Source organism: Rhopalosiphum maidis, chromosome 2 (genome assembly GCF_003676215.2).
Source record: "Rhopalosiphum maidis isolate BTI-1 chromosome 2, ASM367621v3, whole genome shotgun sequence".
NCBI classification, from domain to species: Eukaryota; Metazoa; Arthropoda; class Insecta; order Hemiptera; family Aphididae; genus Rhopalosiphum; species Rhopalosiphum maidis.
Genome location: NC_040878.1, coordinates 54,437,546 through 54,453,228, shown reverse-complemented (window position 1 = coordinate 54,453,228; position 15,683 = coordinate 54,437,546). Strand labels below are relative to the sequence as shown.

The 15,683-nt window shown below is 32.4% G+C and overlaps 3 protein-coding genes across 4 annotated transcripts; all 3 read left to right on the top strand.

Annotated features, from left to right (window-relative positions):
* Positions 1–247: 247 nt before the first annotated feature.
* LOC113552518 lies at positions 248–3,339 on the top strand. Its single transcript, XM_026955385.1, has 6 exons — positions 248–263; positions 438–1,459; positions 1,851–1,919; positions 2,001–2,090; positions 2,274–2,381; positions 3,248–3,339. Exons 1-5 carry the CDS (start codon positions 248–250, stop codon positions 2,358–2,360), a joined length of 1,284 nt encoding a protein of 427 aa, XP_026811186.1. The 3' UTR covers positions 2,361–2,381; positions 3,248–3,339.
* A 613-nt stretch (positions 3,340–3,952) lies between these two features.
* LOC113553911 (putative gustatory receptor 28b) lies at positions 3,953–9,229 on the top strand. Of its 2 annotated transcripts, XM_026957486.1 has the most exons (5): positions 3,953–4,047; positions 7,648–8,060; positions 8,782–8,850; positions 8,921–9,010; positions 9,140–9,229. In XM_026957486.1, exons 2-5 carry the CDS (start codon positions 7,668–7,670, stop codon positions 9,191–9,193), a joined length of 606 nt encoding a protein of 201 aa, XP_026813287.1. In that variant the 5' UTR covers positions 3,953–4,047; positions 7,648–7,667; the 3' UTR covers positions 9,194–9,229. The 2 variants fall into 2 exon arrangements, with proteins under 2 accessions (XP_026813287.1, XP_026813286.1); XM_026957485.1 differs by lacking the exon at positions 3,953–4,047 and having other exon boundaries at positions 7,441–8,060.
* A 2,755-nt stretch (positions 9,230–11,984) lies between these two features.
* LOC113552517 lies at positions 11,985–15,439 on the top strand. Its single transcript, XM_026955384.1, is given in 5 exon segments — positions 11,985–12,398; positions 12,400–12,918; positions 14,773–14,841; positions 14,933–15,022; positions 15,374–15,439. Coding segments are annotated over 5 exon segments (1,146 nt in total). The 3' UTR covers positions 15,428–15,439.
* Positions 15,440–15,683: the final 244 nt, after the last annotated feature.

The following is a 15,683-nucleotide window of genomic DNA, read 5'->3' as shown; positions in this document are numbered from 1 at the left end:
ATGACATCACTGATATCTATAATGTTTTGACGGGTTCCCAAGCGTTCGTACGTATATTTTTTAATTCTCATGTTTTAGAATCACACGTTCGAATATTCGAGTTGAACTTTCTGACGTTTATCAATGAATTTTTATCGTAATTATTTAAAAGTTCAAAAAATTGTTTTAAAATTACAACTAAAACAGCAATCCATCACGTCATAATCTTTATACCTAGTTACCTATGTTCGACCTGTAAATTGTAATTATGGTCTTGTTGTCGGGTCGGTGCGTCTACCCATAATACTGCGGATAAAAATGATAAAATACGTTTCGGTTCCGATTAAAAGTTTCGAATCTGTTCAGTTACTTGCGTAAACCTTCAATACATACCTGTAGGACTGTACATACGTATCTACATATCCATAGGGCATAGATACGCGTATAAGTACGCAAAGTCGGTGAGACTCGCGGGTGCGCGCTACTATACTGTACACCAGCCGTGGCGACGACGACCGCGATACGGGGCGGCGTGCTAATGTGGCCGACCGCGTGTTTCTGGAACGTGTGCGGCGTGTTCACCATGGACATGACGTACAACCGGTTCGAACGGTGGTACTCGGCGTGGGTGCTGGCGTCTGGCGTGATGAACATGGTCATCACGCCGTGGAGCGTGTGCGTGCTGGACGGCTGGTGTGACGACCACTTATCCACCACGTACCGGCGGCTGTACACCAGGCTGGTGGCGGTCACTTGTCTGGTGTCCCGGGCGACCATCGTGTACAAGGCGTACAGACACTTGGCCGGTTTCAAGGGCCAGGAGTACGAGTACGAACGCCGCTGGCCCATTTCCGGGTCGTGCAGACACCAGTACCGGCTTTACGCGTTGTACGTGGTTGTCGGGTACCTGGCCATCGTCTTGCCGGTCAACCTGATGCGGCTGTACCTGCTGTATAGGAACGAGGAGTTTGGTGACTCGAAACTTCTACTATTCTTCTTCAACATGTACTCGCAGAACTGGAGTATGTGCTGCATGGAGACACACTTTGCCATCCTGTGCTTCGGCGTTTACCTAAAGTTCCGAGCCATTAACGACGAGCTGTCGTCAGTCCGGTCGGACGTCATGGTCAGCAACAGGTATCCGATGGCGCTCCGGTCGTCGTCGTCAACGGCATCCGCGGCCGCAGTCACGTCCGTATTGCAAGACCCGCGTGGCCGACCGATGGAGACGGCTGTCGAAGAACTCAGGGTCAGGCACAGGCTGACGCGCGAATCGGTGGAACAGCTCAACAATATGTTCGGCGGCCAACTGGCTCTGTCACTCATCACCCTGTACGTGATGATGCTGTTTGACATTTACAACGAAGCTTTTCGCGTGGGAACCACGGTTTCTAAATCGAAGTTCATCTTTAGCTGGATTCTCCAATATCTGTTCCGGTTTTTCGTGATCGTCATCACGGCACACAGTACGACCCAAGAGGTGAGAGTGGTCGATGTGTACAAAACCTCGATATAATGTATATTATTATAATAAATAATAATATTAGGTATAGCCGTATAGATTAGGTGCGTAGTAAGGTCAGATTTTCAGGTTTTGTGGATTTAATACAATTAAATAGGTACATTGTATTTATATCTACTTTGTATATGGGTATATAAAAAAAGAATAATTCCATGTTTGCTAACAACAATTTAATTAAAAGTTTTACCTCTATTATGAATATATTATAGTAATAATAGATCATTTATACTTTAATATTATTTTTCAACTATATTTACAGACAGAACTTTACTTTTGTTAAAATAATACGTTAATAGAACTCAAGTAGTCAAGTGTAACATTAATACCTACATATTTGTACATTTTTCAGGGTTATAAAACTAAAGTGCTTGTCGCAGAAATAAATAATCGGCATTTAAACAACAGTACGAAACACGAGGTCTGCTCATTCGTTAGAATATAATATTGGAAATAATAAATATTACTATAGTTATTATATCAGTTTGCATGAATTTTTCAGTTGCAATTGTTTTTGAAACAAATGAACCACCAATCTATTGATATAACGGCGTGTGACTGTTTCACATTAAACGGCCATCTCATCGCTTCGGTAAGTTTTTACTTCAAGAATTATGTGTTATTAGAAAACTGTTTTATTACTATTATTTATTCTCTCATTTTTAAATTTCTATAGGATAAAAACATTATTACTCTTATTCAAAGCATTTTTAATTGTACAAAAATATAAATATTACCGACTACCTATAATTTACTAAAATTTGTGTAATTTTAGGCCATTGCTGTTGGTACCACATATCTCTTCGTTTTAATACAATTTCATTCAGAAATTATGCAATTTACGGAAACCCAAAAATCGTAAATATTTGTAGAAAACTGATTAGTAAGATAATATTTCGTATTTACGTTAGAGTTAGACACGTTCTTAAGCACAGTGGCGTATTTATGAGGGGGGAGGGTGCTGGAGGTTTCCACCCTTGCCCACCAAGGGATTGATGATTTTGTAAATAAGAACAGAAAGCTTGATTTAATTTTATAATTTGACTACAATTATACACACAAATATATAATGTAATACATTTTTCACGCACCCCCCACCAAAAAAAAAGTTGTAAATACGCCACTGTTTAAGTATATTTATAATATTGTGGACTCTATAAAGCTTAAAAATAGTTGTAAATACTTACCTACCTTAAAAAATCATAATAATAACAATACGTATACCTATGTTAATATAGAGTAAAAAAAAATGAAACAGTTTGTTTGTTTTTATACCAACCAATTATCTACAAAGAAACAACATTATTAATTATTTACTTGCATTTTTAAACAACTAGGTAACCAAAATATATAACATTATTTTAACATTGACGTATTAAATTAATAGCTTGTAGTTTGTAGCTATTATATGATTTATATGTGGTGCACACAATGCACATTAAAGTCATTGCATACATGTTATATAAATTAAAGAAGAATTGTAAAAATATCTAAAATCTGCATAATATAATATACCCATATATATAACTTGAACTAATAATTATTTGTATGTGAAGAAAAAAAATTGCACCGATATGTATCCATAAAAATATTTATGTCATATACTTTATTACTTAAACTTATGCATCACTATATTATCTCGAATACACAGTATGAATTTATTAACTTCATTCCAAAAATGTTTTACCTTAATCAATGCAATAGTGCTTTTAATAACTTGCGTTTTCAATTTTGTAATGTCGCCGTTAGTATTATGCCTATTGGACGGAAATTGCGCAGGAGTGACATTCACCTCGATGCAAGGCATGTACTCCAGAATGATAGCCGTGGCCTGTTTCTTGTCGTTATCCACTTTGCTGTGTAAGTACTGTATAATGATGCCGGTTTACGAGAAAAACATTGAAGCCTACGAGGTGTACTCGCCAACGACCGACAAAGAACATCGAAATCATTCGCTGTTCTTTTTGTTACTGATCGTTTTGTATCTGTTCGTTATATTGCCCATCAATATATTAAGGTTATTATTGATGTACATAAATGATTCGGGTTCTGTAATTTTGGTGTTTTTCGTGTTTATGTATCTGGAAAATATTGGAATGTGTATGATTGAAACCTATTTCATAACTCTATGCCACACGCTGGACAACAAGTTTTTTAAAATCAACCGTGACCTGGAACGTCTTGGTTTGGAAATCGTGCATCCGTCAATGAGCATCTTCGAAAAGACGGTTTCTGTCGGACATCGAGTGGTCTACGATGACGACTTTTACGGACCTAACGACCACTCGATTGCAAATGCCATGGAAATAATACGTATCAGACACCGGTTGATTCGAGATGCTGTCTACGTGTTGATCGATTTGTTTGGCATACCGATAGCTTTGTCGTTACTTACTTTGTGTGTAATGACGCTATTTGACATTTATTATCAAGTTTCCAATATAATGGGTGCCAGTTCGAGGCCGTTGATATTTATTTACATGTGGTTATTGCAGTATTCCATCAGATTTTACATAATAGTAATAGCAGCTCACAATATGACTAAACAGGTAAATTTACTATTCGCGTATATAAAAATGTATAACACTTAAATATTTATTATTGGTCATTACTCATTAGGTACTCATTATATTCTAACAATAACTCTAAACCAAAAATAGGTATATAGTTTATATATAAATGTATTGTTGCACAAGATATGCTTATTAAGTTTAGGTTAGAAATAGGCAATTTCAAATAACATAATTTTAATAAATCAAAAAAGAAATCACAAAATACAAAATTTCTGTGAATTTCAATTAATTTCTCATTCCAAAAATCCTCAATATTGTACTTTAAAATACCTTTGTTCTCTCCTATGTATAAAGATAACCCGCAGCTAATGATTAATAGCCTAATAAGAAGTATTGCTTAAAAAATAACTTGATTGCTATCTAATTGTAAAATAATTTAATGCAAATAAATATGTACATATATATTAAACTATTAAATTAGGAAAACAGTAACATTTTAAATTTTAAAATACTACTGCAATGATGGGAATACATTGAGTGTGGACAAAACAAAAATGTAAAAATTTGTGTTAAGGGTGTACTGAGAATCAGCTAAAATATTTAAAGAACTATTAAAGCAAAAAAAAACTTAAGCTTGTCTATACCAATATTAATTGAAACATATTAAAAATTAATTATTATTAAAAATAAATTGAGTTTATTTACTAACGACGATCATTCCTATAATACCTACTCTACTGTCTATTATAATTTATGATACCCGTTGGCTGTTACCTATATAATATATTATTGTGTATTTTGTTCGTTTTGTATGAGTTTTCATTTTATGTATTATTATTACAGTTTAGCGTCAATCATCTGTATGTCAATTATTCGAAATATTTACAATTTAATACCTATAATACAGATATTATTTTAGAAGTATATTCTATATAGGTATTCATATTTATAACATTTTTTTTTATTCCTTCGCGCCAACACAATTATTTGTCGAAAAGTAAAATGTTTTTATTTTTGACGTTGATTCAAGTTCATTAGCCTTAGATTGTACTAGATATTTAGGTGTATAATATATATAATAACATAATCTATATTAATTACTTAATAATTAATATACATTATAGTATTATACCTACTGGCTTATACTTACATAGAGATTACTGATTAGAGTATTAGACTATTAGAGAGAGGTATAATCTAATATAATATTATAAAAATACAATTTAATTGTTCCTTTAAATTGTTTCATTAATTGGTATTGACACAAAAATGGACATTTATTTGAAAAAAAAAACATTCTATTTTAAGATCAAAACAGTTTCTAATAATTTTAAGGAATTTTTCATATAATACTAGATAATAGGTATAATTAGGTTTTATTTAAAATTTCGCTTCTTTTAAACAAGTATTGTGTTGGTCATTGGTGTGTGTATGGATGTAGAAAATAGTACTTTTGTTGAATCTAATAATTTATTTTGGATTTTGTGGGTGACCGGCGATTTAATTTAGTAGCTTACAAATTAGTATGAATAATCTCAAAAAAATTGAATTTAAAATAAAACAAAATTATTAATGGTCAATGTTGATGGTTGACCAACAAAAAAATAACAGAATCAACGCGAAGGCCTAAATAAGTCTGGATTTTATATACATATAGATAATCAAATATAAATAGGCCACTATTATGAGTATAATGTTACACGGAAACGAACATCGTGAATCCCGTAAATACCAAGATGAGATCGCAATTTAAAAGATACACTTCTTTCATTTTGACATATTGATGACATTTAAACATAAAATCTCTAATTAGTCTAAATATCCCTTGCTAGAAAGATATCCACTGTCTTTTTTAATTTTTATCTCTCTTCCCTATTTCGGAGAGCAACAACATGGGTTATTACTGATAGTCACTGTAGCTTATTAATTTTTTGAAATAATTCTTTCATTGCCTATAATTTTAAATTAACTGACGTATTCACACGTGAAAGATGTGGAAATATAAAGACTCAACCATGTACGATGTATGTACATTACTATATTTATGAAGGCCCGGCGCAAGGCTAATGACGCCCCAGGCCAAAATGCCAACTGGCGCCTTTTTCATACAATCCATAATATCATATCCAGGGCTCGGAACTTAAAGTATTTGCTTATTTTTATGAATTGACTTAAAATATAGCAGAGTGCTATGGAAGTGTATGTCAAGTTACAACACGCCATATTATGAAATTTAAAAGTGCTTATTTTTTGCTTTTTTCAACATTTTTTTAAGAAGATGCTTACATCCATTTTTTTAAAATTATTTTTGCATTTTTGACCAGGTTTTCTATTTTTTAAGGTTTTTTTAAAAATCGCTCGGAAAATCTATAAACAATAAAGCAAAATATATCGAAAGTGAAATTTGATTTTTTTTATATTATTAAGATTTATAATTTTATTTTTATTTTTACCTCGTGGACCGTTTATTTATCTTACTAAATATACAATAGTATTATAAATTCTAGTTTCATTTAATAATTCTAGTCATGTCATTACGAGGGATACAAGTGGGCTGATAATGCATAGTGTTCTGCTGGGACTGGTTTAAAATGTGTGCTGCATCTGTAAATCTTACGCATTCCTATGTCTTATGGTTACCTACAACTTATAGGACTTTCGTTAAAAATAATAGGTTCTTTATTATTTCATACTTTACTTGCCTAATTTTATATATTTGATATTTTATTATTTTTATTAGCTGTAAAATTTAAAATATTTAAAAAATATATATATTTGTGAAAATTGTTTCATATTATAATATCGTATATATATATGTTTATGATTATTTTATCATTAGGTACCTAGTTCATATTATGAGTTTTATTTTTAAAATAATTTAATATTTAAAGGGTGCAACCGGTAAAATAAACATGAATAATTAATAGGTAAATAATACCATTGTTTATGAATTTTTAATATGCCTTGACGTTAACATATACACGTGGTTTATAAGTTAAGAAATAATATACGAAATATTATAATATTGCCTTAAAATTATTCAAAAGTTTAGTGAGGGTAGAAACTCTTAAAAATAGTCATTTAGGTAGGTAGTAATGTTTCGTCCAATACCGAAATGGTCAGTTTTTATCTTTGATATTTTTAGTGTTCTATCTGTTAATCACAACAAATGGCAAACAACTTACTCAATGTTGTTAATTATGTCTTGTATTTATGTTGTCTACACTACACCTCAAATTGTATGCATATTGGAAAATAACTGTGACGGCTCAATAATAACGGTTTTAAAAGGGCTGTTTGCGAGGGTGGTGGCTGTGACTTGTTTGATATCAAGATGTGTTATTTTTTTAAAGGGTAAAACTCATCTGGTAAATTACAAGAAAAATATGGACGATTTCCATATATTTACACCAATGACATCTTCTGAAACAGATAAGTTGAAAAAAATGTCATCTCGTGTCGTTCTATGTTGCATATTACTAACTGTACCTGTTAATGTGTGTAGATTATGGATTTTATATTATGCAGCAAAACAAACCGTTCCATTTGTTATTTTAGTGTATCTACAAAACTTCAGCATGTATTGTATAGAAACTCATTTTACCGTATTGTGTTATATTCTTTATCAAAAGATAGTTGGGATCAACAATGATTTAATGGCACTTAAGATTGATACGATTGTGCGTAACAAATATCCGTTCGTATCACAGACTGGAGAGAGATATGGAAAAAACGATAGCACTATTGAATACAATAGAGACGTTTTTCAGTCTCTGATAACCGGCTATCCAATGACTGATTTTTTGGAAAACCTAAAAGCAAAACATAAATTAGTTTGTCAAGCTGTAAAAAATTTAAATAACATGTTTGGAATTCATTTGGGGTTGTCATCGTGTGCATTGTGTTTATACACATTATTCGACTTATATTATCACATGCAAGCAATATGGAAACATTCAAAGTATAAGATACTAGTTTACTGCTGGATTATACAATACTTCGTTAGATTTTTACTTATTACTGTTCTAGCACATTTAACAACGAAACAGGTAATTTTAAAGATATATTAAAAAGCACCTATCTACTATATTTGGTGATAAGCTCACCAAAATTGCATTCAAAGCAGTAAAACGAATGCATTTGTATAACTGAGTTTGTAATTAACATTGTATATTTAAAGTGGGAATATTTTATAAAAAAATATTTCTAATCCGTTTGGTCGGTTTTTCTGATATTATATAATAAGAGGCACTGAACATTTTTAAAAATAATGCTTTTAAAGTAACACATATGTTAATTTTATATAACCCATGAAGCCTTTAAGAAAGTTTTGCGGGATCTTATCGTATAAAAAATATAAAAATGGTATGCTCTATTTTTACGTATTTATTTTATCTATTCTACACATTTAAAGAATAGGAGGTAGTAGCGTATCCAGATTTTTTTTAGAGAGAGGCACACACTGTCTAAATTTTAATAAGACATATTGTAGTATGCGTTCATGTACAAATAAATATAAATCTTTAAAACAAAAAATAGTAAATACGGCTAACGAGGGGGGGCATGACCTCTGTGCCCCTCTGGATACGCCAACGATAAGAGGCACATATATACACTGTAAAATAATTTATTTTCAGTTTTAAAAATAATTAAATAATCACAGTTATAATACTTTTGGAAATAACATCTCGTGTATAAATATATATAATATATATATTGTAAAAATACATAGCCTTATTTAATCATGATAATTGAAAATGTTTGTTATAGGCACTCAAATCGAAAATACTTATAACGGATATAAACAATCGTTATTTAGATAATAATACTAAAGAAGAGGTAAATCTGATTATACAAATTATGGTATTTATAAGAATTTAATACCGTATATGTTTATTGTTATTTACAGTTACAACTTTTCCTCAACCAAATTTCCAGTTGTTCGATTGAATTTACTGCTTGTGATTTCTTCACATTAAACACTCATCTAATCACATCTGTAAGTTGATTATATACCTAATTAAATTATATGATACAAATATTTTTAATTTATTAAAAATTAGATTTTTCTACTCAATATGGAAAAGTTTTGGTTTATATAATTATTTTGAATGTTTTTTGTTTGTAGGCAATTGCAGCTGGTACGACATATCTTGTTATTTTATTACAATTCAATTCATAGAACGATGTTAGGTACTGAAAACAATATATATTTACGATATTAATCATATTTCAACTAATTTCTGAAATGTTTTATTTCATTTTTGAATAATAATATATTTCAGTAAATTAAAATATGTAATACTTTTTTATATTGTGTACTAATAAATATAGTTTAATTTACTTATCTAAATGTATATTATATTATTTTGCTTTTTAGTATTTCTCCAGGTTATAAAAAAGCGAAGAATCTATCACTTGGACTATATTGTTGATAATTTATAAATAATAATACAATATTATAATATGGACGTAGGTAAAATATTATACATATTTAATTAACATTGTTGACACAGGTATAAAGAAAATCATCAGTTATTAATGTTAACTAAAAATAATTAAAAATATGTATGTACTTATAAGAAATTTAGAAGTATCAATATGTTCAATGTAACAGTAAATATTACAGAATTTAATAAAATCAACTTTTGATTTTTTTTTAGTTTTAAAAAAGTCTTTACACTTTAAGGATTGGAGTATATCTGATTATGAAGTCTTATTGTTAAACATTTTATAGTGCTTAACTGTCGTTTGTTTGGTTTTCTTATAAAAGTCACTGGTGTTGGTTACTAAAATTATTTGCTGTGCATTACTTTAATTATGATTATCTAAGTGTATACATTATTATTTACGAGTTGTGAAGCGATGCTGAAATTACGGTGGACAGTGTCTTGCCGACTAAGTGTGTCGAGATAAGGAACAATTTTGGCCAGCTTGTCGGTTGGCTTTGATCCGGATGTAACACCCGTACAACGCCGCCCCACTGACGACAACATATCACTGTGGTGTGGCGAAACTACAAGCGTGATGATGTATTGGGTATATGCACTCAATGCGAATAGCGTCCGGAGCTTGGCTCCCTTAGCCGAAGACATCGAACAGAATGACGATGACGAAAGACGGAGGGGATACGATAAAGTGAATGGACGGTTCTCTGTAGTGTAAATTGCCCATGTACATTCTCCGATTACCCGCTGTCGCCATGAGCTCGTAGTCACCCGAATTCTAAAGTCAGGTGGAGCGATGGATAACGACGACACGGTGGCTAGCGGTACTGACGCGGGTAAATATTCGCCCCTACGGTACCGACTACCGACGATGGTGATGACGACTTGTAACGACGGCGGCGGAGACTTAGTTCACAGGGTGAGTCTCCCCACTAGTCGCCGCCGGTTCCGTAAAATCAATTATTCGCTCGTTTTGTGTTTCGATCATCGCCGTCTGTCACCAGAATCGTTATCTACAGTGTCAACGCGTACAACATCGCGCACTAGTCCTAGTTCGTAAACCGTTGCTCTCGTGACCGAAGCAGTCGAGCCTAACCTAACCTGCGAAGTCGCCTTTCTGGTCGACGCATCATATGCTCGAGTAAACGCCCTCGCGACACTTGTTTGCCGTAGGACCGGTCACGAATTGGATTTATTCAAAAACAAAAAAACATTTTTGATAAACCAATTGAATAAAAAATAAAAATAACTTATCATATATTATTAATTAAGTACGCAATGTGAAAAAATAAAAACTATAAATTCGAATAAAAATATTTTAGTATTCAATATATTGCGTACAAAATTATTAGGACTTTGTTCGGAATAAACGGCGACTATATTATAGGTATATATACATTTTTTTAGTAGAAAACTATAAACTTTATATTACTTCCAGGAATAAACAAAACAACTTCAAAGACTATTAAGAACACTATTATTTATAGTATTATAGTTGCATTATTATCACATTATAAATATTTCAAAATATTAGTAAAATAAGACTCTAGAAGGATCTATCCCCCTCATCCCACCTTAATTATACATTCTAAACGCCAAATAACCATTGGAATGAGTTTAAAATAAAACTTTTATCAAAACTAGTCATCACTCAATCAGTATCTTTTAATATAAATATACAATAAAATAAAGGAAGACGATCAATTACATTTTTGTTTAACTTACGGGCAATTGTAATAGGTGTGACAAATCACAATATTATTTAATACGTACCTATAGGTACTATTTAAATAGTGATTATCATAAAAAAATATTGTTGCTAATTAAAATAATATATTATATTTATAACAATATTTGTAGGATATTATAAATATATTTACAAAATTTTTGAAATTATTAAAATATATTTAAATAGATATATTTAAGACATTTAAACAAAATATTTATAAGATATATCAAGATATTTTAAAAATAACTTATAATTATTTTGTAAGCCTTAAAATGTGGCCAAAAAATATTTTTATGATATAGGTGAAATATCATTTGATGATCTCAAAACATTTATATGATGTATATTATTCAGGACAAAATATTTTTAAGACGTATAGTAAATATTAATTTGCTGTGTGGGTAGTAATTATTTAGTGTATAATAAACAACTTTAAATATTTCGTATTACCATTCAAAACAATTTTTAAAAAGTTCGTTTCGAGGCATTTATACAAATATTACAAACCCACTCAAGTGAGGACCAAGAGCCATATTTTTTATTGTTATGTATAATTAATCGAACCCAACCTATGAAGAGTACTTAATCATTGTCAATAACCACGCGTAACCACTTCATACTCAAACCGCAAACACGCCGAAATGTTCGTGGCTGTTTACGTTTGTGCGGTGTACGCAATCGTCCGGGCGGCAGTCTCGATCAGCACGCAAACTATCGTGCGATAAACCACCCCATCATACGATTGATGTTACACACGTACACACACTAACACACATACGCGCGCGCGTCGGACGACGATGTTCAAGTTCAACGCCTTCGACGGCCGCTGCCGCCAACGACTCGAAGCATTGTTCTCGTTGATACTGATCACCGGGTGCCTGTTCAACATCGTTCTGTCGCCGTACTGCATGTGCGCGATGGAGTCGTGTCACAATCAAGTGACTGCGGTCCTGGTGCAGGTCAACACCGTACTGCCTCGGACCTTGGCCGTCGTGTGCCTCGTATCCCGCGTGAAGACCATGTTGCACAACGCGAGCGGCGCGTTTCGCAAGTACGAGTACAGGACACGCGAGTACAAGACGTGTTTCCCGGACGAGGTCGGCAGCGTTTTCGTCGCGTTTATAGTGTCCGTGTACGCCGTCACCATATTGCCGACGAATGCGTACCGCGTGTACATGATCCACCGGGACGTCCGTGACCACACCGTCACCTGCGTTCTTCGTGCTCATGTACGCCCAGAATCTGTGCACGTGCTCGTCGGAAATCCACTACGTGGCGCGCTGTTTTGGGCTGTACCGGCGGTTCTGCTTGATCAACGAGGACGTGTTCGCGCTCAAGTCGGCGACGGTCGTCGCTAACCGGTACCCGTCCGTGTTGCTACAGTCGGCAGGCGGGCGCGGCTACAACGGATGCCGCCGCAGCCGCAAAACGTCGGCCGCCCCGCGAGTATCATCCTCGGCCGAGACGCGTCCCACGGCCAACAACGTCGAACTGCTCCGGATGAGACACCAGTGCGTCCGGGAAGCGGTCGGCGACCTCAACGACCTTTACGGCGTCCAACTGCTGTTGTCGCTGTGCGTCCTGTGCGTTATGACCGTGATCGACGGCTACGGAGAGATATTCGGCGTGTACACGCTGGCCCAGTCACAAGTTTTCTTGTACGCGTGGCTGACGCACTATTTGTTCAGATTTTGTACGATCGTTTTGACGACGCATTTCACGACGAAACAGGTGTTGAGCCTGTGAATAAGTTTTAAACTGTACACTATTATAGAATAACCTCGTATCACACATTGCTTGTTAGTTGTTACACGCACTAATATTTATAATGCCTTTCCCTAATAAAATAAAATAACCCAAAAATCGATTACGCCGACACTGTTAACATGATGTAGTGAGATACGATGGCTCGATGGCATACATTTATTACCTCATTCAGACGTTCCTATTACCATTATTCAATGGTTCATATGGCTTGTACGTACGTATATCTTATAAGGTCAGGTATGTATTGTTAAAAAAAGGTCTTGGGTATACGCCATTTTTTCTAAATAAATAACCTCAAAAAATGTTCTTGCTACGCTCAAAAATAATAATACTATCTGTTATCTGGTACTCTTAGTAGTCTGGCTTTATTTTTCTCCTTATTTAACCGAATTAAGTTTAAGCCAGATTTAGTCTTTAGAAAAGACGTCATCATAACGACTACTCGAATGATTTTTATACCCTATACTAATAAATATATTCAAAATGAAATCGTGACTCGACGGTCAACTTGTACGCATGGGCGTGGCTTTACTACGCAGCAGGCGTACAGATAGTTGACTCGGTAGGGACGAAAACTGATCGCCGCCAAGTCACGATCTCATTTTGAACAGAGTATAGACTGGATCAGTATTTAAAGGTTGGACGTGAAACAATTGCACAGAAAAATATAATACAATTGTGTTATTGCCGAAAACATCTTAGTAATATTAAAATAAGCATAAAATACTTTACTGAGGTCTGCCGTCGTGCCGACCTCCGTCACGCCCACCTGCCGAACTCTATTATGTCAGCATTAGAACTCACGCACGGCAGCGGCGGCGTTTAAATTTAATCCCAACACTACAGAAATAATATTTATGTGCCTCAGCGCAATTTGTTTCTCGGGCTCCACCCATGTTATAGTGATTTACATATTAAAACATATACTATATAATATATCTTATGACTGTATTGTAAATCTATAGTTTACATCAGTAGGAAATATATGACATTATATTACTGTAAGAATAAAAGTAAAAAAAATAGGCTTTTACAGCTATATCAAAAAACCATATCATAAAATTACGAAATATTTTTAATGATATATTCTGAAAGTCTTCGTTTAGAATCATTATTAAAATAGAATTTAACACATCTATAAATTATAATAGTGACCCACTTAACACCTAATATACAGTAGAGTCACCGTCGGATTACCCTATAGGCAAAGTAATCGGATTGGAGCGGCAAATTTGCCGCACTAAAAAAACTGTATTTATAATATTATATTATAATTTGAGACGGTGGCAAACGTAACTACCTAAGTATGAAACTATTAAAACGAAAACTATTTCTTGTAGCTATTTACTATATTTTTAGGTATCATCATATTACATATAATAGTTTATTTTAATGATATCAAGTTCAAGCCTAAATTATTTGAATCTGCACCACACCTCCATATTATCGTCATATACCACATCAATACGCGATCAGTCTTTCGGAACGTCATAAAATGTAGCATCCGACCGACGATCTCCAATCATAATGCGCGTGTGTGACTTTATCTATGAGTATCTCTATTATATACCAACGATGTTATTTTTTTTCCTGTTTCAATTTTCTTGATGGCCACACTTGTAAACTTTTGTAAGTAGACCTAATGAAGAATTTTTATTCAAGCGGCTATCAATTTTTTAGAGAATATTATTTACTTTCTAATTTTAGTAGGTAGGAGGTAGTACCATTTTTGTTAAAAATTGTGTTACTAAAATAATAATTATTATTCTGTATTTATAACATATTTCATATAATATACTCACTATTTTTATTTTTTAGGCGTATAGAACAAAAACTTTAACAACTGATATAAACAATCGACATTTAGATACCAGCACAAAGGAAGAGGTAAAATGAAATATTTTTATATTTTTTATAATGAATATCAGTAAGTAATCTTTTTAAGTTTTTAAAATAATTTTTGTTCGTAAAATTCTAGTTAAACTTATTTTCCAATCAAATTATACATCATTCAATGGAATTCACTACCTGTGATTTTTTCACATTAAATGCTCATTTCATTACTTCTGTAAGTTAACATATTTTGTTTTTAAATATGTATATAGTCAAGATACATTATTGTAAACAATATTAGAAAAATATTACAGTATTATGTTTAAGTTTAAACTTTAAACTATCACTATATGTAACAAATATATGCAATATGCACCAAAAATGTGTATTCGAGTATATCTATACGTATATTGTATAAGTATAATCTCGATAAAATGAAATAAAAAACTTTCAGAATTTATAAGCAGATTATAAATAATATTGTACAAGGTTATAAGAAAATTATATTACAAACTTATGCAGTTAAACTATATTTTTATTGGTCGTAAAAATTATTTTCTAATATGAATTATTATTTTATTTATAGACTATTGCTGCAGTCACAACATATTTCATTGTGTTATTACAATATGTTCACTAAAATAAAAAAAAAAATGTAATAATACGAGAAAATAAATATATAAGTAAATTAGTAATATGTTTTAGTATTTTTTTTTTTTATTACCTATAGATTTTATCCTAATATTTAATAGTATAATATTATATAGTATTATATTATAATTTTATTTTTTCATATTATTATACAGTAAATTAATTTAAAATATTATACAAATATATAATATTGAAAAACAATATATTATTATAAATTTTAACGAATACAGTATACATAAATTAAA

What these genes read in the sequence shown, in the direction of transcription:
- LOC113553911 (XM_026957485.1), top strand. Translation starts at nt 7,458, where the DNA reads ATGTCATCTCGTGTCGTTCTATGTTGCATATTACTAACTGTACCTGTT. An exon ending in CACATTTAACAACGAAACAG is followed by an intron (nt 8,061 to 8,781) that starts GTAATTTTAAAG and finishes TGTTTGTTATAG; the next exon opens with GCACTCAAATCGAAAATACT. An exon ending in ATAATAATACTAAAGAAGAG is followed by an intron (nt 8,851 to 8,920) that starts GTAAATCTGATT and finishes TGTTATTTACAG; the next exon opens with TTACAACTTTTCCTCAACCA.
- LOC113552518 (XM_026955385.1), top strand. An exon ending in CACACAGTACGACCCAAGAG is followed by an intron (nt 1,460 to 1,850) that starts GTGAGAGTGGTC and finishes TACATTTTTCAG; the next exon opens with GGTTATAAAACTAAAGTGCT. An exon ending in ACGGCCATCTCATCGCTTCG is followed by an intron (nt 2,091 to 2,273) that starts GTAAGTTTTTAC and finishes GTGTAATTTTAG; the next exon opens with GCCATTGCTGTTGGTACCAC.